The 25,543-nt window shown below is 44.9% G+C and overlaps 1 protein-coding gene across 1 annotated transcript in view; it reads left to right on the forward strand.

Moving 5' to 3' along the window:
* SNTB1 (syntrophin beta 1) overlaps positions 1-24,259 on the forward strand; it is a 227,327-nt gene extending 203,068 nt beyond the window's left edge. The window contains exons 5-7 of the mRNA XM_032858409.1: positions 14,330-14,526; positions 19,277-19,467; positions 22,405-24,259. Of these exons, the coding sequence (XP_032714300.1) occupies positions 14,330-14,526; positions 19,277-19,467; positions 22,405-22,497 (481 nt within the window). The 3' untranslated portion in view covers positions 22,498-24,259. The remainder of the gene's footprint in view (positions 1-14,329; positions 14,527-19,276; positions 19,468-22,404) is intronic.
* Positions 24,260-25,543: the final 1,284 nt, after the last annotated feature.

The following is a 25,543-nucleotide window of genomic DNA, read 5'->3' on the forward strand; positions in this document are numbered from 1 at the left end:
TAATTATCCAACTTTAGTTTCTGCTCAGGTCATGATCAAGGTCGTGGGAACAAGCCCTGCGTCCAGCCCCACATTGAGCCCCCATTAAGCCCCTTGTCAGGCTCCCAGCTCAGTGTAGCGTCTGCTGGAGATTATCTCCCTCTCCTTCCCCCTACAGGTGAACTCTCTCTCTCTCTAAAATAAAATCTTTTTAAAAAAAAAATATGATTTGTAGGGGCACCTGGGTGGTTCAGTCGTTAAGCGTCTGCCTTTGCTCAGGTTCTGATTCCAGGGTCCTGGGATCGAGCCCCGCATCCAGCTTCCTGCTCAGCGGGGAGCCTGCTTCTCCCTCTCCCACTCCCTCTGCTTGTGTTCCTGCTCTCCCTGTGTCTCTGTCAAGTAAAATCTTTTAAGAAGACGTGGCTCTGTATCCATAAATAAAAATTACTTGAAGTGTACATTTTAGATTTGTGTACATTACTATTTACAAATCATAGTTTTTTTTAAATCTTACTACGGGGCGTCTACTAATTAATCATGCTGAGTGACATTATCAAGAAGGCCATGGTGAGACTATTTGCAAACAGGTTCAGGTGCTAATCAGCCAGCGGCTGACCTTTGTAGAAGGAGCCTACATACAGGCCTGGTGCTTTACATGGATTCGATTCAATTTTGCAAAACATGCCCAATTTAAGAATCACCTGGCTGTTTACTAAAGAGGCCGGTCCTGGGGACCCTGCCCTGGAGATCCTCGCTCAGTAGGCGAGGTTCAGGAGTAAGTGTTCTCCAAAAGCATCAAGCAAATGGCCGCATTTAACCCACCCTCCACCCCTAGGTGTAGGTTTTATTCCTGTTTCACAGATAAGTAAACTGACGAGCTAAGAGGATAAGTCATAAGCTAGTAAGAGATGGACCTAAGATTCGGAACGCACCTTTTTTTTTTTTTAAAAAAGATGTTATTTATTTGACACAGAGAGTGAGAGAAAGAGAGCAGGATGGACAGAGGGAGAAACACGTTCTCCGCTGAATGGGGTCACGATCCACTAGGGCCCTGGGATCAGGAGCTGAGGGCAGATGCTTAACCCACTGAGCCACCCAGGCGCCCCAAACTGAGCAGACCTTTTTTAACCACTGTTCCCTGCAGCCTCCCAAAAGAGCACGTTCCTATTCCCTGGAGTTTTAGTGGCTCTTTGAAGTAGCTAAGGAGAGCTGTGTAGATCTTTCCTTCACCCTCCTGACAACTGCATATGCATGAGGTAGCTACCCAGATCACAGGACAGAGTGAGGACAGGGCTGTGGATGCCATCGGAGACCTGGAGTTTCTACCCTGGGCTGTGACCAGTTCTCAGCATGGGTGCGAGCACCACCTGGGAGCTTGTTAGGGGTGTTGGAAGACCCTGAGCAGGGACGTGGATCGTCCTTCCCTGCGGTCCTGCAGAAGCACTGTGTCGCCCCACGTAGTGACGACCACCGATGCGTGCGTTCAGAGGCTGTCCTGGATCCAGTGCTCACCGAGTCATCAGAAGCTCCTCAAATGTGCCGTTTGCTCGTCCTGCTTTTTCACTTAACATAATCCTGTAGGAATTTTCCACTGATATTTTGTACTCTGCCTTAGCTTTCTTTGACACCCTGCATCGCGTTCCATTGCACGGATGCTCCCGGGTACAGATTCTGGAAACTTCGAGCGTGGCTCCAAATCCCAGCTACGTCCCAGCTGCGGAAACTTGGGCAAACTTTGTAATCTCTTACTGCCTCGTGGCCCTCATCTGTGACGGGCATGATACTTGTGCCTACCTTGGTAAGGTTGTTAGAAGGTTACATTAGATAACGTGAAGGAGTAAGGTAATGCTTGATGCGTGCTAAGTGCTAAATTTAGTTATTATTACTCTTGTTTTTAAACCTTTTCTCTATTTGGGGGGTTTAACAGTACAATGGCCACATTTGAAAAACAACTTCATCACACTAAAAACTTGGGAGCAACTGAAATGCACAGATTATCATTGGAGCACTTTGGAAGAAACCTTTTAAAGCCCATCCTAGCAATCAGTCAGTCAGTCAATCAGCAAGCAAGCAAGCAAACAGAAAGCCTGAAAAAACAGCTCCTTAAAAAGTAAAAACAGCAACTTAACTTGCTGGTGGACAGGAGAGATCACAGTATTGGGTTTGACAGCCCGGGCTTCACATTCCAGGCTCGCCCGGTCAAGCCCCAGAGTTTACAGGCTGTGTGACCGTGAGCAAATCCTGTCCCCCCTCGGATCCTGGCTCCTCACCTGAAAACTAGGATCAGGATCTCTACCGCAGTGATCAGGAAAATGACAGAATTGAGTCCGTCAGCTCAGGAGAGCTGAAGCAACTGGTGATTCTTTTCTCACAGTCCCGGAGGCTAAGGAGGCTAAGACCACAGCGCCAGCATGGTTGGTTTCCAGTGAGAGCCCTCTTCTCAGGTCGTAGGTGGCTGGCACCTTGCTGTGTGCTTCTGTGACTTCTTTGCCCTGGAGCTGGGCCATACCCTTACAACCTCATTTAACCTTCATGATCACCTTGTCAGCCCTATCTTTAAACATAGACACACCGAGGGTTAGGGCCTCAACCTATGAGCCGACGGGGGTGACAGTGGGAAAGGATTCAGTCCACAGCCATGACAGAAGAACCGCCTTATTTAGCATCATGGGGCACAGCAGTGATGGGCAACCTCCAGTCCCCTTCCCTCCCCCTTAGGGCTGGGCAGCTTCGTTCAGAAGGTCAGACATGGTCTTTTCTCTTGCACAAGAACCAGCAAGGCCAGAGCCAGAAGGAAACGGGGTTCTTCGAAAATCAAGTTATTCCCTCAGACAGTTCATAGTTGATTTCTTTAGTTGGTTTGTTTGGGGTTTTTTGTTTTTTTTGGTAGTCCCAGGCACATCTAATTTATATTTTTCTGGAAGAGAGAAAATTTGATTGTGTTTCATAAGAGGGGCACTAGCCTTGCTCGCGACATGTTCTTGGTGTCAACACCTATGTGGAGAAGTTTCCAAGCTGTCACCTCTCCTGCCGGAAAACAGGGATGGCACCTGTGTGCCTCAGTAGCACAATTATTGGTAACAGTGCACTTGGGAAGTCTTCAAACACTAATTTTAGCTGTTCTCATCCCTCAGTTTTTATGAGTCCTTGGGAAAACATTTTTTTGCTTAGCTAAAGCTTCTTTGATGTTGCTGAACATTTAAAAAAAAAAAAAAAGGTACTCTTGCCCATATGGAGGAAGCGTGGTTTTTTTTTTTGTCACCGTCGTCAGAATTGGCGAGTGAGCTAGGCCTACAGAGAATAAGGATTAAGGTCGCAGTGCTTCTGAAATGCTAGAGGAGATGCAACCCAGAAATTCGCCACACCCGGTCCCGGTGGCCGACACAGAGCTTGCAGACGGGGGATGGGATATGCTGCTCTGTGCCCGGTTCTCCCACCTGGGGGCCCGGGAGAAAGCTGGGGTCGCTGGAGGCCGGGAATGCATGAATGTGCCCTTCCCTCCTTTGACTCCTCGGGGAGCCAAAGACGCTGGCCTTCTGCTTAACCACTCTGGGTTATCTTCGGTGCCTCAGGAACTAACCTGTTTCTGAGTGCTAAAAGTAGTTGCCTCAGGCCAGCCTAGAAATTTCAGGAATGCTTTACACCAGGGGAAGTTGGGCCAGTTGTGTGGGTCAGACATTAAATTACAATCAGCTTGTGGTTTTCACGCTAAACCTGGGAGGCCTCTTCTGTTAGGGAGGGAAGGTGGGCAAGCGTATGCCACGGGCACTCCCTAAGGTAGCACGAGTGGCCGGTGGGTCCACACTCTGTCACACTGAGAAGTGCAGAGGCCGCCTTCACATCTGCCCATCCCGTTGGCCCCGGGATCCTAGGGTCACACTAGCTACCGGCCTCCTGTCCTCCCTCCTGTGAATCCAGCAGCTTCTTAGAGTTGGGTGAGAGAGGAGTGGGGGAGATAAGTAGAGAGATGAGTAAGGAGACTAGAACTCCTCACCCCCACTGCTCAAGAAAAGCCAGCTCTGAATGATGCTTGTAACAACACAGCAGGCCTGTTGATGGCTTCTTCCTTGGAGCAGGAATGTCCGGTTCAATTTAAGAAATGTTTAAGAGTCTCCTGTGAGGGGCCAGCATTGTACCAAGTGCCGATGGTAGGGGGATTTAAAAGAGTGCTGAATATGAGAGCTAAAAGCCAAGAGTTATAAAAGCTCATTGTTCAGGTTATCCACTCGTGGTTTCATTTTCCCAGTAAAAGAGAACAGATTTTAATTGTCATTCTCTTCCATGGAGTTCTTGAAGGTCTTTTTATAATACATATTCAGTACTCATGGTGATGTATGTTGAGGTAATTAAAACATGGATGGGATAAGGGAATATGGAAGAGATAACCAGAAAACTCAAAGAATATATTTAAAAATTAAAGTTCTAAGATCACAGGACACCTGGGTGGCTCCGTTGGTTAAGCATCTGCTTTCAGCTCAGGTCATGGTCCCAGCGTCCTGGGATGGAGTCCCACATCAGGCTCCTTGCTCAGCAGGAAGTCTGCTTCTCCCTCTCCCTCTGTCTGCTGCTCCCCCTGCTTCTTCATCTCCTTCCACCTGCTGCTCCCCACCCCCCAAAAAAAAGTTCTAAGATCGCTAAATGATAAAAAGACTATTAACTTAAAATGATAAAAAGACCATGGATGGTCACGATGTGAGATTATCCATCAGATGGTAACCCTTGTTCATCTCTAGACATAGCAAGTGTGTGGGTATGGAGGTGAATTAAATCTGTGGGTGACCTGAAGAGCTCATTATTGTCTCTCACTGTAATTTCCTTTCTGCATATAGTTGACAAGCTGGAGTGTGGCCCCTCTTCCTGGTATAGTGGGCTTGTTAGTGACTCTCCCCTCACCTGTCTAGACACCCTGTTGACTGCTGGGTCCCACTGGGGTGGCCAACGGATGGAAGTATTCAAGAGCACCTGAGCCATTTACGAGATCGGACCAGTTGTCTGTCTGTCTGTCTTTCTTCCTTTCTTTCTTTCTTTCTTTCTTTCTTTTTTTTTTTGTGTGTGTGGCTTGCATTGTGACATCTGCCGGGAGATGCTAATTACAGCAATTAAGTAAAATGAGAATGTAATATTGCTTAGCAACCCAGTTACCTAATATGTAATTTCACTAATTTGGCGGAATTTGTGTGCTGCAACTGTTTTTGTTTTAATTAAGGATATTAATAATAATGTTTTTGTATGGAACATTTTATGCAACATTCTCTGACACCCATCCAGAATTAAATTAGTGCATGAGCATCCTTTGTGAGACAGGTTTTTTTTTTTTGTTTCTGTTTTTCTCAAAACCAGTCAAGCAGACAGATATATCTGAAGACGCAGAAACCGTGTGCAGTCTAGTACCTCGGTTATTGGTAGAGATGCATTTTGCCTGGCCTGCTGTGGCGATAGGATTTCCTACTGCCAAGTTCCCCCAAGTCTCAGACAAAGAATTTGACCAGTGAATGGGCTTATCCCACAGCCACGTTGAGCCTTGTAGAATCCTCCTTGTGATCCACTTTGGGCCATTGCAGTAATTTAGAAACATTTCACCCCCCCCCCTTTTTTTTTTAAGGTGGGTGAGGGACCCATTTATATTTAAATGTAGGTAGCTTGGATCCATGCTGACCGTGAATGTGAAATCTTAAGGACTCATTTGTTTTTTTGTTTTTGTTTTTTGACAAAATGGTCTCCTACTCCAAGAGCAAAAAGGAAGAAAAGAAGATAACTCTGACTCCCTAAACAACCAAGTCACTGCTGAAAACACTTGTGGCTAAAGGTAGATTGGAAGGAAGGAATAGGAAATGGATGTTAGGCTACATAGAACATCGCATCCCAGTTACCTTTCTTTTTTCTTTTTTTTTTTTTTTAAAGATTTTATTTATTTATTTGACAGACAGAGATCACAAGTAGGCAGAGAGACAGAGGAGGAAGCAGGCTCCCTGCTGAGCAGAGAGCCCGATGCGGGGCTCGATCCCAGGACCCTGGGATCATGATCTGAGCCGGAGGCAGAGGCTTTAACCCACTGAGCCACCCAGGCGCCCCCCCAGTTACCTTTCTAGATCACTTTCACCAGGATTGAATTAATCTGGAAATGAGCATTTCATGGATCTAAATCCAAGTTCTCTTTGGATCCAGCCTTAGCTCCTGTTCCATGTGGATGGAAGACCCAGGGTGGGAGAGAAGTCAGGGTATCTCATGGCCGTCCTTAATCACAGACTTCTTGGAAAAGTCCTCCTTGCATTCTGGCTACTCATTTCGCAAATATTTACTGAGTGCTTGCCACGGACCTGGAATTGTTCCGGGTTGTACACGTACAGGACGGAACAATCCAATAAAAATTGCTTCCCTGATCGAGCTAATGGTAACAGTTGCTTCGTGTGTATATTCTGTTCCAGGTGCTGTTCCATGCAGTATTCACATAACTCATTTCATCCTTAGCCACAACACAATGAGGTAGGCATACAGCTATCCCCAGTTTGCATTTGAGGAATCCAAGGCAAGGAGGGTGTAGGTAACTTGCCAAGGTCACCTGGTTGGCAGAGAGCCGGGTTGGGCTCTCTGACTCTCCTCTGTCCCCTCACATCCAGGTCTTCATTCTCCTGCCCCACTCATGTTATATGGGCCTTTCAGTGGTTCAGTAACTCATATACCCAGATAATAGGAAATGTAGAGTCTTGCTGGAGTCTGTGGCTTTGGTTCCAACCATGGGAACGTGTGTTTGAATTCTATAACCAGGGAACAAAGCATGTCCTTGGGCTTCTCACGCAGGTTCCGATAAAACTTAGATACTGGGTGTGAATTGCAGCTTGAAAGCCTGTCCCAGGCTGCCTTCCCATGTCTTCTTCCAACTGGGCAAGAAAGTTATCTTCTCTGGGGAGAGAGCATTTTCTTGGTTGCTGTTGCTGCTCGTCCCTGCCACAGATAAGAGACAGATGGTCGTATTTTTAAACTACACAAATAGCTTAAAATGTAAAATAATTGAAACATAAATAATAGCTATTTCAGAGTCTCCCTTGAGACTGCAGATCAGAAAACATCTTTGGGAAGAATCTGGAGAGGAACGTCAAAAGGCTGTTCCCGGCCGAATGGGACAGATTCTGGTGGACGAGTTCTCTCCCGACGCCCTGCCTTTCTAAATGGGCACCTGATGACTTTAAAAAATCTTAATGTCCGGCTGACATTCACCTGCTATTTAGTGTCCAGAATCCAGCTACAGTGATGTGTTCCCCAGTATGGTCTGCAAACAAAGACCCCACGAAGGGGGCCTTTTCGCTGCCCCATGTTTCGTAGCATTTCAGAATAGGTCAGGGGTGTGTGTGTGTGTGTGTGTGTGTGTGTGCGCGCGCACTTTCCTTTCCAAAACATTTTTATTTTTTATTTTTAAGATTTTATTTATTTGAGAGAGAGAGAACACACATGAGTTGGGGGAGAGGCAGACTTCCCCACTGAGTAGGGAGCCCGAGGTGGGCCTCGATTCCAGGACCCTGGGATCATGACCTGGGCTGAAGGCAGAGGCTTAACTGACTGAGCCACCCAGGCTCCCCTGAACTCATCACATATTTAAAACGTTTTTGAAAACTTGTATTCATGGAGTTATTCAGCCAACAGAATCAGGGAGAGATGCCGTAAGTCTACTTACTAAAGGCTACTTTAAAGGAATCCATTACTGAATTTGGCCTGGGAATGAGGTCAAAGAATCTACTTTATTTTGTGCTCTGAAAATCAGGATATCATTTTCACATTTTCACTTTTCCAGTCTTGGAACCTCTGACTTGTTCTCCTTGAGTTCCTAAAGATCACGGCCCTGCCCCCCGGCCTGAGTTTCCCTTCTGCAGCATGTAAGCCCTGGTTCCTTGGTGTATAAGCCTCCCAGCAAGGACTCGAGTTCATCGGAAGCAGCAGGCAGCTCTCTTCCAAGTGCCACTTCCTTCTCAGCTTCTGTGTCACTACACTCAGGCTCCCATCTCAAAAGCATCCTTTTCATTAAAGCAGCAAAGCAAGGATTTTCAAGTCCTATCTTCCCTCAGGCACCTGTCAATATCACTATTAGCCTGGAGATGCCAGCTGAGTCTTCCTTATTGCCGCACACCACCGACATCTAAACAGAGCGACTCATGTCATCCTTGCCATCGTCAGGATACCTTCCCTTGCGTGGAGCCTCCATCTCCCCTCTGCATGACTGTTTCTTTTGAATAGCGGTTTGACTCCCAGTGAAAACAACCTGTCCTTCGCAGTGGACGTGGTGCTTGTAGGTCCTGGTATTACTTCATTTGGAACCCAGGTATTGGGTTCTTAAGATCTTAAGAAACTTGGGCAATATGGCTTCAGCCTCTGTTGATTGGAGGCACCTGTGAGTCCTGAGTGGTGATGCTCAGGGAACATTGGCTAATACAGTATCCGGTGTTGTACAGCTGATTATTATTTAATTGGTTGGAGTTGGATGCCAATACAAATTCATCTAGCGAAAGATTTCACGGAACATTTATAAATGTCATTAGGCCACTGTTTTCCTCTGTATCTTCATTGTAGCAGCCACTCCTACTCCTGTGGCATCCCACATAACTAAAAAGAGGGAAGAGAAAGGATCTTGGTCTTACCTTGTCAGGTGGCCTTGTCTTGTCTCTGCATTGCCATGATTTATAAAACCTCTCTGTTCGGACTTCTCAAGATAGCATAGCAGTACATGTCCACATCTCTGTGGCTTGTCTCTGGCTTACTACTGTTGATAGTCAGAAGCAATTAGTTGGGGATGATATAAAGAGCAAAGAACTATACTTCCAACATCTTGATAGGAATGAAATGACAAATATGTTGACAAATATAGGGTTCCTCTTTGTCCTTGTGCCAGAATCCACTGCTCTCCATTGCTGTGATGGGACGGCTTTTACTCCAGGTTCAGGTTCACCCTCCAGAGAAAGACCTCCATAGTAATCAGGTTGCCCCACTAAAGAGGAATAATTCTCCACCCAGCCACCTGACCCTGGTTCACCTCTTGCACTTGGCATCTGCCAGAGGCTGTTTCCAACTTTCTTCCATGTTCTAGGAGTGGGCCTCCCAAGAACGGGGACAGAACCTGGAGTGAAGAGTCTGTGGGAGTTAGAGGAAAGAGGGCACTTCTCCTCTTGAACTTGGACTCCTCTTTTCTACTCAGACCATGGCTAGCTACATAGAGTAGGTGCTTTTATTGTTGGCTAGGACGCCATAACAAAATACTACAAAGCAGGTGGCACACACAACAGAAATTTATTTTCTCACGATTCTGGAGACTTGAAGTCCAAGATCAAGGTGCTATCAGGGTTGGCTTCTGGTGAGCATTTCCTTCCTGTCTTATAGATAGCTGCCTTCTTGCTCTGTCCTCACCTGGCCTTTCCACTGTGTGTATGGAGGGAGAGAGATCTCTGGCATCTCTTTCTTTTCTCATAAGGCCACCCTCCTACTGGCTGAGGCCCCGCCCCATCCTTGTGCCTTCACTTAACCTTTATTAGCTCATTATAGGCCCTATTTCCAAATACAGTCAACACTGGGGGTCAGGGCTTCAACCTATGAGTTTTAGGGGGACACGGTTCAGTCCATAGCAGTGTCCCATAAATGCGGGTAGGATATATCAGTGGGTGAACAACAGAATCTTTATTGATTGAATGAATGAATGACTTTGGGACTTTTTTGGTGGTCATTTGAACAGAAAAGACTTGAACAGAGCAGGAAGCTCCTCTGAGACCCCTCGAAGCACCCCCAAATCCAAAAGTGTCCTGTAACTTCAACTGGCAGGTCTCAGCATCTCTTCTATCTCATTTACTGGAGGCGGCTTGGTTTGCGTAAGGGATTAATGAGGTGTGGGTTTCATCCCACGTGGCTCAGTTAGCTTCACATTGAGAAAGGCAGTTCCACTGCAGGTGTTAAGTCTGAAGAGCTAGACAAAGATCATTTAGATCCACCCGGACATAAGGACATGCAGGAGGACATAGAAGAGCTCATCTGGTATTCCAGCTCTGACTTGACACCAGTGTTAAACAAACGACAGACAAAACACGTATGATGCTCTGTGTCGGAATGTATGTATTTTTCGGCGGAGTGGAAATTTTCAGTGGAAAGGAAAATTTTATAGAAGAAATGAAATCACCCAGTAAATCACTCAACGTTTTCATGGATTTATTTCCAAGTTTTTCTTGTACATAGTTGAATTGCATACCCAGAGATTTTCCATAGATCTATATACATTTCCCCACACTGGCCATATGTGTTTATAAAATAATTTTCAAGGTCTGTGTAATACTGCACACAGAGGAGTGTGCCCATACGCATTGTGTGGATGTTGGGTGTAGTTCACCTGATATTTTTTGAAGATTTAGTTATTTATTTGAGGGGGGAGTAGGGAGGGGTAGAGGGAGAAGGAGAGAGAAGCCCAGGCTGACTCCGTGCTGAGTGTGGAGCCATGCAAGGCTCGATCCCAGGACCTTGAGATCCGGACCTGAGTTGAAATCAAGAGTCAGATGCTTATCCAAGTGCGCCACCCAGGTGTGCCTATAGATCACTCGATTTTAATCTGGAAAAGTATCTTTTTGTTACCAATATGCACATTAGGTAGCGGAAAAGGCAATTTGCTTTCTCCGATTGTTTACGGACAGCCCTGCACGCTTCATTAACCGGTGCTGGTGTGTTCAAAGGAACGCATTTTTAAAGATGCAGCATGTCTGTTCTTCAGATACCAAATCAACTTGTTCTTTAACGGAGAGACTAGATAATCCATGCTTGATTAGTGGAAAAATCCGTTTCTCCTCTTCTCTTTTCTTTTCAATGAATGAAATTGGGTGATGAGACGAATACTACGGCAGCAGTCCTCCTTCCGACGGCTCTTTCCTCATCATTGCTGCCTGTAACACCCTGAGTTTCCCCATCAAGGACTCCCTCTGCCCTGTACCCATCAGCTGGATACAGGCCTTTCTCATACCTTGTTTCATTGGGTTAATAATTTCATTCCCTATACCCAGATCTGCCAACAGCAAATTTTCCAATAAATCGCATTTTTCCAGTTATTGGCTTCAATTTTATAGTCGGCCTGGAGGAAAATTAATATTGGTAGGAAATTCACAAACAAGTGACATTCTCCATGAGGACGGTGTATCTTCTTCTCCCTTCGCTTTTGCCTCTGTGTTAACATTTCTGCTGGCCCTGGGTTGTGGCAGAGCTGATGTCCCCTTGGTGGAAATTTAGGGATGGAAAGCGAGAACATGCCAGGCTAGAGAAGGCATAAGGGAACTATTGTTTGGAAATATTGTTTGGAATGCTCCTTATGATCACTAAACACTGGATGAAGGGCTTTATGTATTTTATGATATTGAATCCCAAACATGGGAGGCAGGAATTGCATTTTTAAAGATAAGGAATTTGAAGGTGGAGGCACAAAGGATAGGGAAAGGGTTATGGGAGTGATACTTAGTACAAACTGTACGCTAGGTCTGTGCCGAACATGGACAGTTTACAGTATTAATACTGTTATTTCATAGATTTCACAGATTATTTCAGTTATTTAAGTAATCTGTACACCCCACGTGGGGCTCGATCTCACCACCCTGAGGTCAAGAGCTGTGTGCTCTTCTGACTGAGCCAGCCAAGCGCCTGCAACTGATACAGATTTTAAGATTTTAAAAAGGAAGAACTAGGTGTATTTCCTGAAGCAACTAAAACGTAAACACCATTGAGTATAAAAACACTTCTGAGCAACTCAGAAAACACTGTAAACTCTCAGTTTTTTATACCTGTTCTTAATGATTTTTTACCCAGCCCTCAATCCGTTTAAAACCTATGGCAGGCTTTTGAGATATGCTTTACTTTTCCTTTAGTCTCTCCTAGATTTTGGAAACCATGTCAGCACACTGTCCCAGATTCTTCTCTTAATGAGATTCATGGACCTTCTCTTTTATTATTATTTTGTATTGAGGTGTAATTGATAAAATTTAAAATTCACAAAATAATAATTTCATATACATATGTATTGTGAAATGATTACCACAGTCAAGTTAATTAATACACCCAGCACCTCACCTAGTTACTTTTGGGGCATGTATGTGTGGGGAGATGCTTAAGATCTACTCTCTTGGCAAATTTCAAGTATATGATACAGTATTATCATTAAGTACAGTCATCATGCTGTACATTAGATCCTCGGGATTTACTCATCTTATAACTAAAAGTTTGTACCCTTTGACCAACATCTCCCTCATTTCTCCCACCTTCAAGCGGCTGGCAGCCATCATTCTGCTCTGTTTCTATGAGCTGGACCTTTTTCAGATTCCACATTTGAAACAATATTGTCTTTCTCTGTCTCCCTTATTTTGCTTAGCCACAATGCCCTCCAGGCTCATCCATCCTGTTGCAAATAGCAGGATTTCCTTCCTTTTTAAGGCTGAATACTACATATCGTGTGTGCGGGTGAGCATGCTTGGGCACACGTGCCCCATTTACCCATCACTGGTCATGTAGGTTGTTTCTGTATCTTTTCTATATCTTGGATCTTGTGAATAATACTGCAGAGAACATGGTATTGTAGATATGTCTTTGAGATACTGATTTTGCCTCCTTCAGACATAGTCTCAGAGGTGGCATTGGTGGATCTGGTAGTTCTAATTTTGTTTTTGCAGAACCTCCATACTGTTTTCCAATCTGGTTGCACCAATTTCCATGCCCACCAGCAGTGTGCAGGGATTCCACTTTCTCCCTACTCTTGCCCACATTCGTTGTCTCTTGGATACTTCTCTATCCTCAATGAATTTTGCAACCAGAAAGCTTTTCAACTAACCTTTTTCTTCAGGTCAGCATTGCCAAACAACCCTCCCACCAATTTGTGGACAAAAGAAAGCTCCTCGGAGTTATACAACAAGCTCGTTGCTAGAAACTCAACAGCATGCGATGTTTTATTTCACCAATACATTTGCTTTACAATATTTAAACTTACGAGAGAAAATAAGCTTTTGGATTTCCTTTGTGCAGTTCTTAATCTGGAGAGAATAAGCCCTTTGCCTAAGAAAGTAACTCTCCCGTGCACCAAGTGAATAGACACCTGGAATTCCTCTAACAAATCGTCGTGTTTCTTTCTGTATTAAAAGATAAGGCTGGAAATGCAAATATCCTGGGGAGAGGTAACATTTACTAAATTATACTCGTGCTAGCCTGCAAATTATTGATAGCGGCATTTCTCTCCAAAGGAGGTTGAGGTATCAAGGAGCAGAAGAGAGCAGGAGAGACCCAGGGGGTTAAAGGGTACACGTGAAAAGTAGGAGCCAGTGGCTGCTCAGAAGAGGTGGCACTCGGAATCTGAGAGTCCTCTTTTCTTCCGTCTGGCCTCTCGGAAAATATCTACTGCGGGAGTCACATTTTATGCTGGGCGTGTGTTTTAAAGCCAGCATGAACATCACGTGGTAAAGATCACCCTCGGAATCCCCTGAAATCTCCCATAAAGTACAGTTCTCTTCCTTTTCTTTTTTTTTTAATAAAGATTTATTTATTTATTTGTTTATTTGACAGACAGAGATTACAAGTAGGCAGAGAGTCAGGCAGAGAGCGAGGAGGAAGCAGGCTCCCTGCTGAGCAGAGAGCCCGACGCGGGGCTCGATCCCAGGACTCCGGGATCATGAACTGAGCTGAAGGCAGAGGCTTTAACCCACTGAGCCACCCAGGTGCCCCAGTTCTCTTCCTTTTCTCAGAAAGCCCAGTATCACCAGCTCTTCCTGGGCACAGGATCGCTTAGCACAAGGGCACAGATCGCTGCTTCTTCCACTGCATCTTCTGCTGGTTTGCTTGCACTTGGACGCTGTGCACCCGACGGACACGTCCCCAGAGGGACGTTGGGTGCAGCCAGATGCTGCAAACCACAAGGAACACAGGGGAAGGCAATCTGATGCAGGAAACAGTGTCACGCTCGCCCTGGGACATACACATGCCCAGGAATGGAACAGAGAGGAAGGAACTGACACGTTCTTCCAATTGTTCTCTTTTGCACTTTCTTAATTCTCTTTTTAGCAGAGCAAGCGTAGTTGAATTTGTCTCATTAAAAGCATGTCATTCAACAGCTCTGCACGTGTCACCAGACGCAGGCCCCTGGGCACCTTTAAGTCCCACTCTAGCCCTGGGGCAAGCTGGCTCAGCAGAAGGCAGAAAAACCACGAGGAACACTAGCACGAGAGCAGACCCTCTGGGTCTAGGGCAGAAAACCGAGAGCAAATCACCAATCTGGGAGCTTTTTACCAGATGACAAGTCAGGGGAACACAGTGGTTTCCGGTTTGATGATTTTCTCTCTCTCTCTCTCTGTTTCTCTCTTAACAGGCTGGTCCATTCAGGTCCGGGCAAAGGCTCGCCCCAGGCTGGTGTGGATCTGTCCTTCGCGACGCGAACGGGCACCAGGCAGGGGATTGAAACGCACCTGTTCAGGGCCGAGACCAGCAGGGACCTCTCCCACTGGACGAGGACCATCGTGCAGGGCTGCCACAACTCGGCGGAACTGGTCACCGAGGTCACCACAGGTGAGCCCCACCTGCTCCCAGGGCACCAGCGTGCCCCGTCCTCCACCCCTCTTCAGTGTAGTTCCAGGCTTGGCCTTCTGGGCTGTTTGGAATTCCAGAAGTGACCTTAAATGCTTCCAGATTAGGGCACTGTGTGCCCTATTCAAATGTCAGTCTTTTCCCATCTCCATTCAAAAAAGAGTTGGTCACCTAGAGAGTCAAAGAGGTCATTTTCCTACCTGTGACCCCCCGGGGGGCTTCCTGCAGGCACAAGCTTTGAGGCACTCAGACCGACTAGCAGGGTTCTTGTTTTTAACAGCAGAGACTGACTCTGAGTCATTTATCACAGAGTAAAATTCTTGGAAATAATAATTTTGCTAGCTCACGGAGTTGATGGGGAAACTGGGGCACCAGTTTCTGAAAAAGAGCAGGAAACAGAGGCATGGGTTGGGGGCAGAGGGCGGGTTTCAACAGCAAAGGGCAGAGCCTTGAGAAGAGACACCAGTGCGGTGGGTCTGAGTGTTGACGCTGAGGCGGGACAGAAGGAGTGCACAGTGAGCGCGGCCCCATTCATGCAGAGCTCTGAGGACTATTTACGTGGATTTTTTACATGGATTACATGTTTGTAGAAGGAAGATATATATATATATATATATGTATACATATATATGTATACACACACACACATATATGTTTTTTTAAAAGATTTTGGTTGTTTTTTTTTTTAATAGATTTTATCTATTTATTTGACAGACAGAGATCGCAAGTAGGCAGGGAGGCAGGCAGAGAGAGAGGAGGAAGCAGGCTCCCTGCTGAGCAGAGAGCCTGATTCGGGGCTCGATCCCAGGACCCTGGAATCATGACCTGAGCCGAAGGCAGAGGCTTTAACCCACTGAGCCACCCAGGGGCCCAAAAGATTTTGGGTTTTTATTTGACAGAGAGAGACATAGCGAGAAAGGCAACACAAGCAGAGGGAGTGGGAGAAGGAGAGAGACAGGGTCTGCTTGAGATTCTCTCTCCCTCTCTCTCTCTCGGGTCCTCACCACCTCTCTAAAATAAATAAATAAATCTCTTTTTAAAAAAATCATGTATATTTGCTAAGGTGGAGTCCACATGAACCCGGTGATTTTCAGCAGCCCACACCACATACAGTTAACAGTGTCGTTGATGCTGTTGCTCCTGGTTCTGAGATCTAGGATTATTTCTGGTTCTGAGATTGAAGGCCACCCTCTCTTCCACATCTCCTGCCATCACTCATAACGAGGGCGTATGTGACAGAGTAGCTGCTCTCCTCAGCAGCAGTCTTCCAGTAAATCCACCTTTCAGTCTCACCAGCTGCTTCTTAGAATTCTGTCCCCTTTCCCTCTTCTGTCATGTTTTCTCCTGTTCTTTCACTTCTCTTTGTCTCTGGGGAACCAGTACAAGGAAACAGCCATGGTGTGGGATGTAAGCCAGAAAGCCCTGGATTCAAATTCCAGTCCTCTCGCTTGCTTGCTTTCTTGCTTTCTTTCTTTCTTTCTTTCTTTCTTTCTTTCTTTTTTTTTAAGATTTTATTTATTTATTCATGACAAACAGAGAGAGAAAGGCAGAGGGAGAAGTAGGCTCCCCGCTGATCGGGGATCCCGATGTGGGGCTCGATCCCAGGACCCTGGGATCACAACCTGAGCCAAAAGCAGACACATACAACCTGAGCTGCTCAGGCATGCCTCCTATTTCTTTCTTAATCTCTTACTTACTCTTACTCGAATCTCTTGTTTTCTTCATCTGTAAAAAGAAGGAAATAACAGTACTCACCTCACAGAGTTGTTATCAAGAATGAAGAGAAATAACCCACATGAATCTCCTGGCCAAGTGCTTGACACATAAGCTCTCTCTATGTATTATTATTAACAATTAGTTGTTACCCTGTCATTATGTCCCAAAACCTGTGCTGTCCAGTATGCTAGCTTCTGGTCATGTGTGGCTATTTCAATTTAATTAATTAAAACTAAATGAATTCCTTAATCACATGAGCCCCATTTCCAGGGCTCAGTCACCCCCTGTGCCTACCTAACGGCTACCATGAAAGGTGGTGCCGATCTAGAACATTTCCTTCATGGCCCAGAGTGCTATATCGTACTGCTGTGCTCTAGAGGAACAGATTTCCCGTAAGATATCTTAAGTGCAGCATTTCCAAACGACAGAAGTAAAATTCTTTTTGGTTTACTCCTAAAACCTCAGATTGCTGTGATTCAGCTGTTTGGGGTTGGGGCCTGAGAATTTGTACCTGGTAACATCCCAGGTGGTATGGCTGCTCCGGCCGTGGGGCCCTCTGGGAGCAGCACTGCACCAGGGATTAGCCTCCCCCAGGAGCAACTCCCACTCAGGAATAGTCAAAAAGATGGGACACGCGTCAGTGTGTGGCGGGGTTTCTCCACATTCCCTCTAAGCATGCAAACATGAAAAACCAGATGTTTTGTAGACTGTCTGCCACAGCATCTCCAACAAAATGGCTGTCTTTTTGTAATTACCCTGAAACTGATTGGTGCCCCCCTCCATTTCCCGTCATTGCTGGAAACCTTTTGAGAGTGTCCCCAAGGCTCTTATTCTTATGCTGTATCTGTACAGCAAGAAAAACTAGAGCTTTGGACCTGAGAGTTGGAAAACCAGAAAACTAGACCTGATGAACTGATACGTGTAAATGCTGGAGAAGTTCACGCCCCTTGCCACAAATTCAGGAGTGTTCTAGGAAAGAATGGAAAAGGCCAAGGGGATTTGGTTTAGTTTGCATTCCACAGATTTTGCAAAATCTTTCTTTCTCAATAAGCTGAACTCTACTTAGACAGGGAAGCCACGGAGGGTTGGTGGACAAGCCAAAGGAAACAACAAAGCACTGTGTGCACTGAGCTAGCCCAGTAGTGGGAGAGAAGAAACTCTGCCGTGACCGCAGGTGCATCCCGGTTACAGATAGAAAGATGCCTTGTGGGAGTTGGGGAATGAGCCTTGTGTTTTAATCAGAGCTTCAATTAACTTGCTAATGTGTTCGATTTGTCCTGTGTGGGTTGAGAACATCTTCAGATAATCAGTTCCATTACAGGAAGGCCGTGAACACCGGCGGAGGTCAACTAGAATTGCAAGTAACCACAATCAGTTGATTCTGAATGTCTGAGGGCATAGCTTTAAAGTTCAAATACAGAGGAAGAAAAAAGAAAAACCTGTTTAAAGCTCATTCGCGTACTTATTCTACAGGTAATAGAAGTAAAGAGGGTCGGAAATGAGGATTCAAGATGGGAAACCATACCTAGACCGATGCCACTGTCTTTGGCCATCCCGGGACTGCAGGGATGGCAGAGGTCTGTGGACCTTCTGAGAAGATGAGATTTATGGAGGGCCTCCACTCAGAAGGACTCAGAAATCTGTTAGAGAATGTAGTGGACCTTTGGGAAATATTAACGCTTAGTTACAAATTGAAAGATGCCTGTGGGAAGTCGGAGGAAGGGGTACACTTTTAACCAGAGCTCCAATTAAAGGCCACCTTATTCTGTGAGCAGATAGAGTCCCCTGTCCCTTTCCAAACCTGGAAGGTCCCCTAGCCGTACAGTTAATACTCTGACTTTTTGCCAAGGTCCCTCTCTACCCCAACTGCCAGAGTTTGAGAAAGATACATGGCACAGAGTGGAAAGAACTTGAATTTCGAATTCTAAGCCACCTCAATTGGGCCACATTTCACCTATAATATATTAGCTAAGGTCCTGCTTTAGAAGTTTGTGGTAAGGTGAAGTTCCGTTTGGTTTTAAAGCTGAGTTGAGCTAAGGATGGGACAGAGCAGTCTTAATGCTTCCTTACTCCTCCCAACCCCCCCACACCCCGTCCCTGACTCGGTCCCCCTCCCAGAAAAACCTCTGGTTTCCCTAAAGAGCTTTCAGATGTATATGAAGGTCTCAGCCAATTTACTTGCCTGCTGGTTAAATGCGATGTTCTGTGAGCCGAAAAATCCAACCTGATACTTAATAACCTTTTCCAGAACTCTTTGATCAAAGGTTTAAACCTTTGCAAGTCTTCCTAAATAGGAACTAGGATTCTGGGGCAGTCCCCCGTCAGCTCCAACGCTTCGAGCACTGATATCTTTTCCTAAACGCAGTGAGGACCACACATAAAAGCGGACGGCTGTCCTGATCAAGAGGTGTTAGTTTTGTTCCTTCGGATCAGAGGGTCCCCTGTGACCACCCCCTGAGCAGAGACAGGAAGCAGCCTCCTCCGTGGAAGGGGCCCCGTCTGAGAATCACTCTGCAGTCCAGCTTCCCCAGGACCCACAACCCTCAGATCGCCCGGGGACGTTCTAAAGCACTCATTTCTATTTATAAAATGAGATTTGTTGGACTTTTTTATAAAAAATAAAAATGGGTGTGTGTGTGTGTGTGTGTGATGATGACGATGACGACTCAGAGCTGGCTCACCCTTTATCAGATGTCAGGTCTTTTTTTTCCCCTGACAAGGCCAGCGGAAGGTAAGTACGCCCGTACGGCCAGAGAAAGGCTAGAGCCCAGATAAAATTCAGTAAATCCCAGCAAAAGGAATTCTTTCAGCTTATTTCCCTTGGTTTCATGGGTCAAGTTAAATGACAGTATCCAAATCAGTCCAAGGAGAATATTTTCGTGAGCAACGATTAATTTTCAACTTGGGGAGAAATGTGTGGCCGGTCCTGGGACTGAGGAGACGGGCCGGGGTAAGTGCATAGGAAAATGGACAGACCTGGCTGTGGCTACCGCACTCTCTCCTCTCTCCCCTTCAGCTTGCACCTACAAAAACCAGGAGTGCCGCCTGACCATACATTATGAGAACGGATTTTCCATTACCACTGAACCACAGGAGGGTGCCTTTCCCAAGACAATCATCCAGTCTCCCTATGAAAAGCTGAAAATGTCTTCAGATGATGGAATCAGGATGCTGTATCTAGATTTTGGAGGCAAGGATGGAGAGATTGTAAGTGTGTTTCTACAGACAGCGTGAGTTCATATGTTTTTCATTGGGCAGCACATCTGTGAGGGCTTGTGAATGTAACACGGCCTTATTATTTATGTGGCCATTGACTGTTTACGAAGTACTTGCAAGTTCATGTCTTCTTTGATCCTTGAAAAACTATGATGAGATCCAATTATTCCAAAGTTCCTTACTTCGGTCTCATTTCCCACTAGCATACCAACTAAATAGTTGAACCAAGGAATCTTTTAGAAAGTTAGAATTAAATTCTTATCAGATAGGGTCCCAACGGCTTCAAAATGCACCATTTTTTTTTTTTAAGATTTATCTATTTATTTTATTTGAGAGACAGAGCACACAGAGGGCAGAGGGAGAAGCAGACTCCCCACCGAGCAGGGACCCCGACGGGGGGCTCGATCCCACGACTCCCGGATCATGACCTGAGCCGAAGCCAGACGCTTAACTGACTGAGCCACCCAGGTGCCCCTGCACCATTCATTTTTAAAAAAGTATCAAGTCTCTAATCTAGCCGTGGGGTTTTGCTCATGTCGGGGGTGCAAGGATAAAAGCTGAGCAGGGCCAGCCGGGGGGGAGGTCTCCGAGGAGCACAGCACATGGAGAACAGAGGTGGATGGTTGGGAACAGGGGCAGAGCAGAAGGGGCAGCAGGGAACAAAGAGAAACTTGGTCAGCGATACCCGTGTGGAGAGAAGGCCAGACGAGGGCCCAGAAGTTTTGGGCTAATGGCAAATAATGCCTAACAAAATTAGCAAATTTGTCAGTTAAAGTAGCTTTTAGACTCCTATCAATAATATGCAAATAGCCAATGTATTTAAATTCATGATTTCCCGCAATCGTTACTGCCTATTACAATAAAAAAAGTGTACTCTTCAGTTCCGTGAAGGGTGAGAATTGCCTGTTCTTTCTAGCCAGCGTAGCTGTTGACATTCTCAGGAAGACCTAGCATCTCATTTAAGCTGTCAAATGCTGAACTTTTAAGAGGACCTTGATTCTGTAATAACTAGGCTCTCTTTAAGTCCTTCCTAAGTCACTAGGTTAGTCAACAAATATTCATTGACTTCTGCTTGATTACAGGGATGGGGAATATATAAAATGCAGAGGTAAACCTTAATTTCAAAGCTCTAGTAATTTCAGTGAAACTTGTGGCCTTCTACAATCCCTCCCTCCGCCTCCAGCCCCTTCAGTGGTTTCTCCGGTGGGACTGGACTGGGACTTCTCTGGAAAGAATTCAGGGGCTGATGGAAGCGTAGAACCAAGACCACACTCGAGAGCATGAGGCCTTTATATCAAAGTCTGAGCAGGGCTGTTGTGGAAGGGGCGCCTCACAGCACCTGCCCCCCCATCAGAACTCGCTTTCGGAAAACAGTTCCCAGCTCATCATCTTCCCTTTAAAATGGATCTGTGGGGGGACCTGGGTGGCTCAGTGAGTTAAACCTCTGCCTTCGGCTCAGGTCATGATCTCAGTGAGGGTCCTGGGATGGAGCCCCACATCGGGCTCTCTGCTCCTCAGGGAGCCTGCTTCCTCCTCTCTCTGCCTGCCTCTCTGCCTACTTGTGATCTCTCTCTCTGTCAAATAAATAAATAAAAATATTTTAAAAAATGGATCTGCAGGGTTTTACAGGATTTTTGTCTTATTGTTTGTATGTTTCAGTAAGTTCAGCCTGAAGCAGCAGTTTGGAAAGACACGAGTGATCTGAAAGTCCATTTTACTCGAAATAGTTCAGTTGCTGCCCTATCCATCGTTCGACCCAGTGCTCTTTCCTGAAGGTGACGGCTCCCTAGGAAACAAAAATAAGAACAAAACAACCAAAAAACAAAAGGCTCTTGGACTTAGCCTTGGCTTGAAAAATCAAGGTTCTTTTTGCCAGTGAGGAAAATCATTTATGTTTAAATTTCTGCCTTTCTGAAGCCTGTAATTACAACCTGACTTGGAAGATGTAGGCAGAATTGTGCGTTTGCCACCAGTCCATCCGGCTGAGAAGGGCAAGTTCATGCACAGCTTCCCCAGGCCTGGTTCTCCAGCCCTGGGAGGCAGGCCCCGCCAGGCCTTCCCTCTCCCTTTCTGGGGAAGGGAGCAGACACGGGCTGCAGGAAATGGAATAAATTGTTCTCTTTCTGTCTCTATAACTAATTCACCAAATGTCTTGGGCATGTTCTTTTATGTCTTTGGAGCTGGGTCTCTGTCCATAAAATTAGATTCCTTCCAAAAGTTGCATTCCGTGTTAGTGAAACAGAACACTGTGGTTCTCCCCAACTTAGGCATCACAGAAAGTCTTAGAACTTCTTCTGATCTCAATTTCCCATATAAAACGTGCAGATAATGGCCATAAACTCATAATGGTTTTGTGAGAATTAAATAAGACGGTGTGGAGGAAATACTCAGCCTGATTCATGATTAATACAACCCTAACTTTGCTAGATGTTATTACACACTCAGGTGGCTGTCCCCCAACAGTGTCATCAGCAGAAGAAGACTGGGAACAACTCCTCTCTCTCATTCTCTCTGATCACAGGTTGGGCCACATGTAGGAACTGCTGAGAAGGGAAGGACTTTAGCGGGGCTTTAACGGACAGGCGACACACATGTTATAACAGTCCAAGGGCACAGGACACTGGGGACAGAGCCGCTGAGCGGTGTGGCTTCCCCATTCTGAGGGTTCACACGCTATCTCATTGAATACTCTAATTACCCTGTGAATTAGGTAGGACTGGGAAAAATTTTAAGTGACTTGTCCAAGATTACCTATCTCAAAAGCGTTTCACAGAACCTGTTTCAGGAACAAAGATGGATTTAAAAAATAAGTTCACAGAGTTATTTTTTTAAACCTCACCTGGTGGGGGGGCAAGGATTTAAAACCATAATTCTGCACCAAGCATCAATTTAGAATCGCTCACATGCTCTCTTCTTTTGGGATTTCAGCAACTGGACCTTCATTCCTGCCCCAAGCCAATTGTTTTCATCATTCACTCCTTCCTGTCGGCAAAGATCACAAGACTGGGCTTGGTGGCCTGAACCAAGGGGGGATTTGCCTTCGAGAAAGGGAGGGCGGCTGCGCCCCCGGCGGGTGACATCAGACACCATGAACGGCGCACCAGGTGTGGCATACCATGGTCGGCTTTGGATCCCCGAGTCCTCTCCACTGCCCCAGTCTTCTCTGTCAGCTTCGCCAACATCAAGGGTGGGGGAGGGGAGGGCAAGAAAACACCACGAGGAATATCAGAAGAAAACTGGCTTTCTAGAACAGTAGAAGGGTAACGAGGTGAGGGCGAATGGGAATAAATACACAACCTGGTTTTGAAATAATGACAGTCAAGGATATCATGACCATGAGAACTCGTCTACCGGTCCTAGGCAACTGGTTCACCCAGCTAAGCAAGAACTAAGTAGATGAAGAATGGACATTTTCACCTCTCTGTCCCCAGTGACAGTGATCTTTTGTTTTATTGTGATTTATTGCCTCCTTCCAATTAAGTTGACTTTCGCTTGTAATGAAAGAGCAGTGCTTCAAAGGGAAACCCACCTTTTCAATTTTAAGTATGAAGCGGCTGTAATTCTCTTCCTAATGACTTACCTTTCAGTGACGTGGAATGACCCTGCGGTATTCTCATTAGCATACGCTGAGTGGGAATTAAATAAAGCCTCAGCTACTGATCTGAGCTGGAAGCTGGTGAAATCTGAGCCAAAGTAGACTGTTTATGTCGCAAAGCTGTGCGTTGCAGAAGGGTGGTGTGCCTGAGAAGTGGTTCAGCTGGGGACTGCGCTCCCACCAACGTGTGCTGTCTCCGAGCCAAGACTGATAGCTTTACTTAGAGAAAGGAAATTACGGATATTTTTTTAAAAGATTGTCACTTGAGATATATATGTGGCATATATATCTTATATATATAACATATTATATATATACATATATATATAAACAATTCACATGAGGTTAACTAATTATCCCCATTTTGTGGTTTTCAGCAGAAGTACTGAGCAGTTTATTGACCCTTGTTTCTGCCTGTGCTCGCGTGCATGTGTTTTCAGACCAGTCCTAGAGTAGCCTCATAGAATTCTGACAGCTTCCACAGCTCTTAAGAATTGCAGGGAAATAATATAATGACCTGGTATTTTTCTACAGGAATATTTTCAGACAACATAGAGCGTATTGCTGATTTAATGCTTTTATTTTTACCTTTCAATTCAAATTCACTGAAAAGACACCTGTATTATTTGATTTTGGAGTCGCCTTCCTCGAACTTAAAAATTAGCTCTAGAGTTTCTGTAAGCATTTGTAACTCTCCTTTCCCTTGTACTTTACGTAAACAAATGCTCCGGATTCGATCTGTGTGTTTTTTCAGAATTGTCTTTCAGCAACTACCTATGCAAAGAGCTTTTTAAAGTCAAAACTGTTTTAAAGGAATGTAATTTTGCCCACGGAGACCCATATGTTTATTGAGTTACAAAGCAGCATCCAAAGTGTGTATCGAGTAACACTAGCTCCAAAGGGCATTGACTGAGTGGTGTTTTGTTGTGTTTTGTTGGGAGAGGGGGGCAGTGAGAATAAGAGGTTTGATGATCAAAAATGTGTTAAATAATAGAGGTAAGAAATGTGAAACAGATGTCATGATTGTGGGCCTCCTCAAAGACTTCAATGTATACATTGTGATTCTTCAAGGGGGGACCCCCTGTACCATTCCTACACTTTAAAGCTTACAGAGCTCCTTTCTGACAGCATTTTGGGAAGCAAGTATTTTCAAACAAACAAACAAACAAACCAACCAGGGGTGCCTGGCTGGCTTGGTCAGTAGAACATAAGACTCTTGATCTCGGGGTCTTGCGTCCAAGCCCCATGTTTGGTGTAGAGATTACTTAAATAAAATAAAAAATAAAATACAAAAAACACTTTGGGAAACACAGCTTTAGGTCACTGATCTTTTTTTTCGGTTTCCCATTTTAAAATGCTCGAGTGAAGTCCCACCTGAATATTATAGGAAAGCTTTGTTTCGTTTGTGAATTATACTGCACTCTTTCATTACGTATTTTCGAAGTCACTGGAATGTTGTCATACAAGAGAATTATGCATTGTAAATAACATTAAAATACATATATTAATGCCAATAGTTCAGTTCAACAATGTGTAATCTAAGGTGCTCAGTACTACAGGAAGTATGAGTTAATTACTCATAATTAAATTGCAAAGATCCTATTCTATATTTATAGATGAACTAAAATGATCATAATTACAAATATTTCTTCATCACTTGAGTTTTAGACTGATTAATATCTGGGTGGGGGGTCAACAAATTACATTCTCTGCATTTATAAAAACTTAATTTAAATATTTATATATTAGAAAAAATACATTTGAATAAATGCATTTTCTGAATTAAAATGTACTAGCAAGAAGTAGACGATTTTACTAAGAGAATTATGTATATGAATCCTTGTTTTTTCCTTCAAAGTTAAGTGTGTCATATCAGAGTGGCTATGGTGAATCAATTTCAAATACTCATTTTTCCTTGTTTCTGAATTGAAGAAATTACATAATGATTTTACACTGTAGATTTTAATCTTGTCTTGATGTGTGTTTGAATGTTGTGAATGACACACAATCAGATGTCTGGATCATGCCTGGGTAGAGTTGGAGAATTAACTGATTCATTTGGGGGAATTTGTTTTTGTCCAATCTGCTCTGTGTTTAATCCGTTTCTTATTGGAATCAATGAATTATTAAGTTCGCGTTTGTCCCTTTAAGGGCCAGTCAATACTAATGACTGATGTTTCAGCTGTACTCGTGGGAAGCCTCCCATTTGCTCTTGGTGAGGTTCAAGGAGCCCTAAGCATCCCAGGGATTTAAAGAAGGCCAATAGAAATAGAGTTACCAATCTCCTTCCTGACTTGACCTAAGGAGAAGAAAAAAACCATAAACCTCTTAAAAACACCCAGGTAGGGCGTTTAATTAATTCTTTCAATTGATATAGTTAAAATGCTAAAAAATGCATTCGCCTGAAATTAACGGGAAGCCTTTCTGGCCTCTCTTTTACAAATACGAGGTATTCCATCTTGAGGGGATTGG

This window comes from Lontra canadensis, unplaced genomic scaffold (assembly GCF_010015895.1).
Source record: "Lontra canadensis isolate GAN:19392208 unplaced genomic scaffold, GSC_riverotter_1.0 scaffold15, whole genome shotgun sequence".
Lineage (NCBI taxonomy): Eukaryota > Metazoa > Chordata > Mammalia > Carnivora > Mustelidae > Lontra > Lontra canadensis.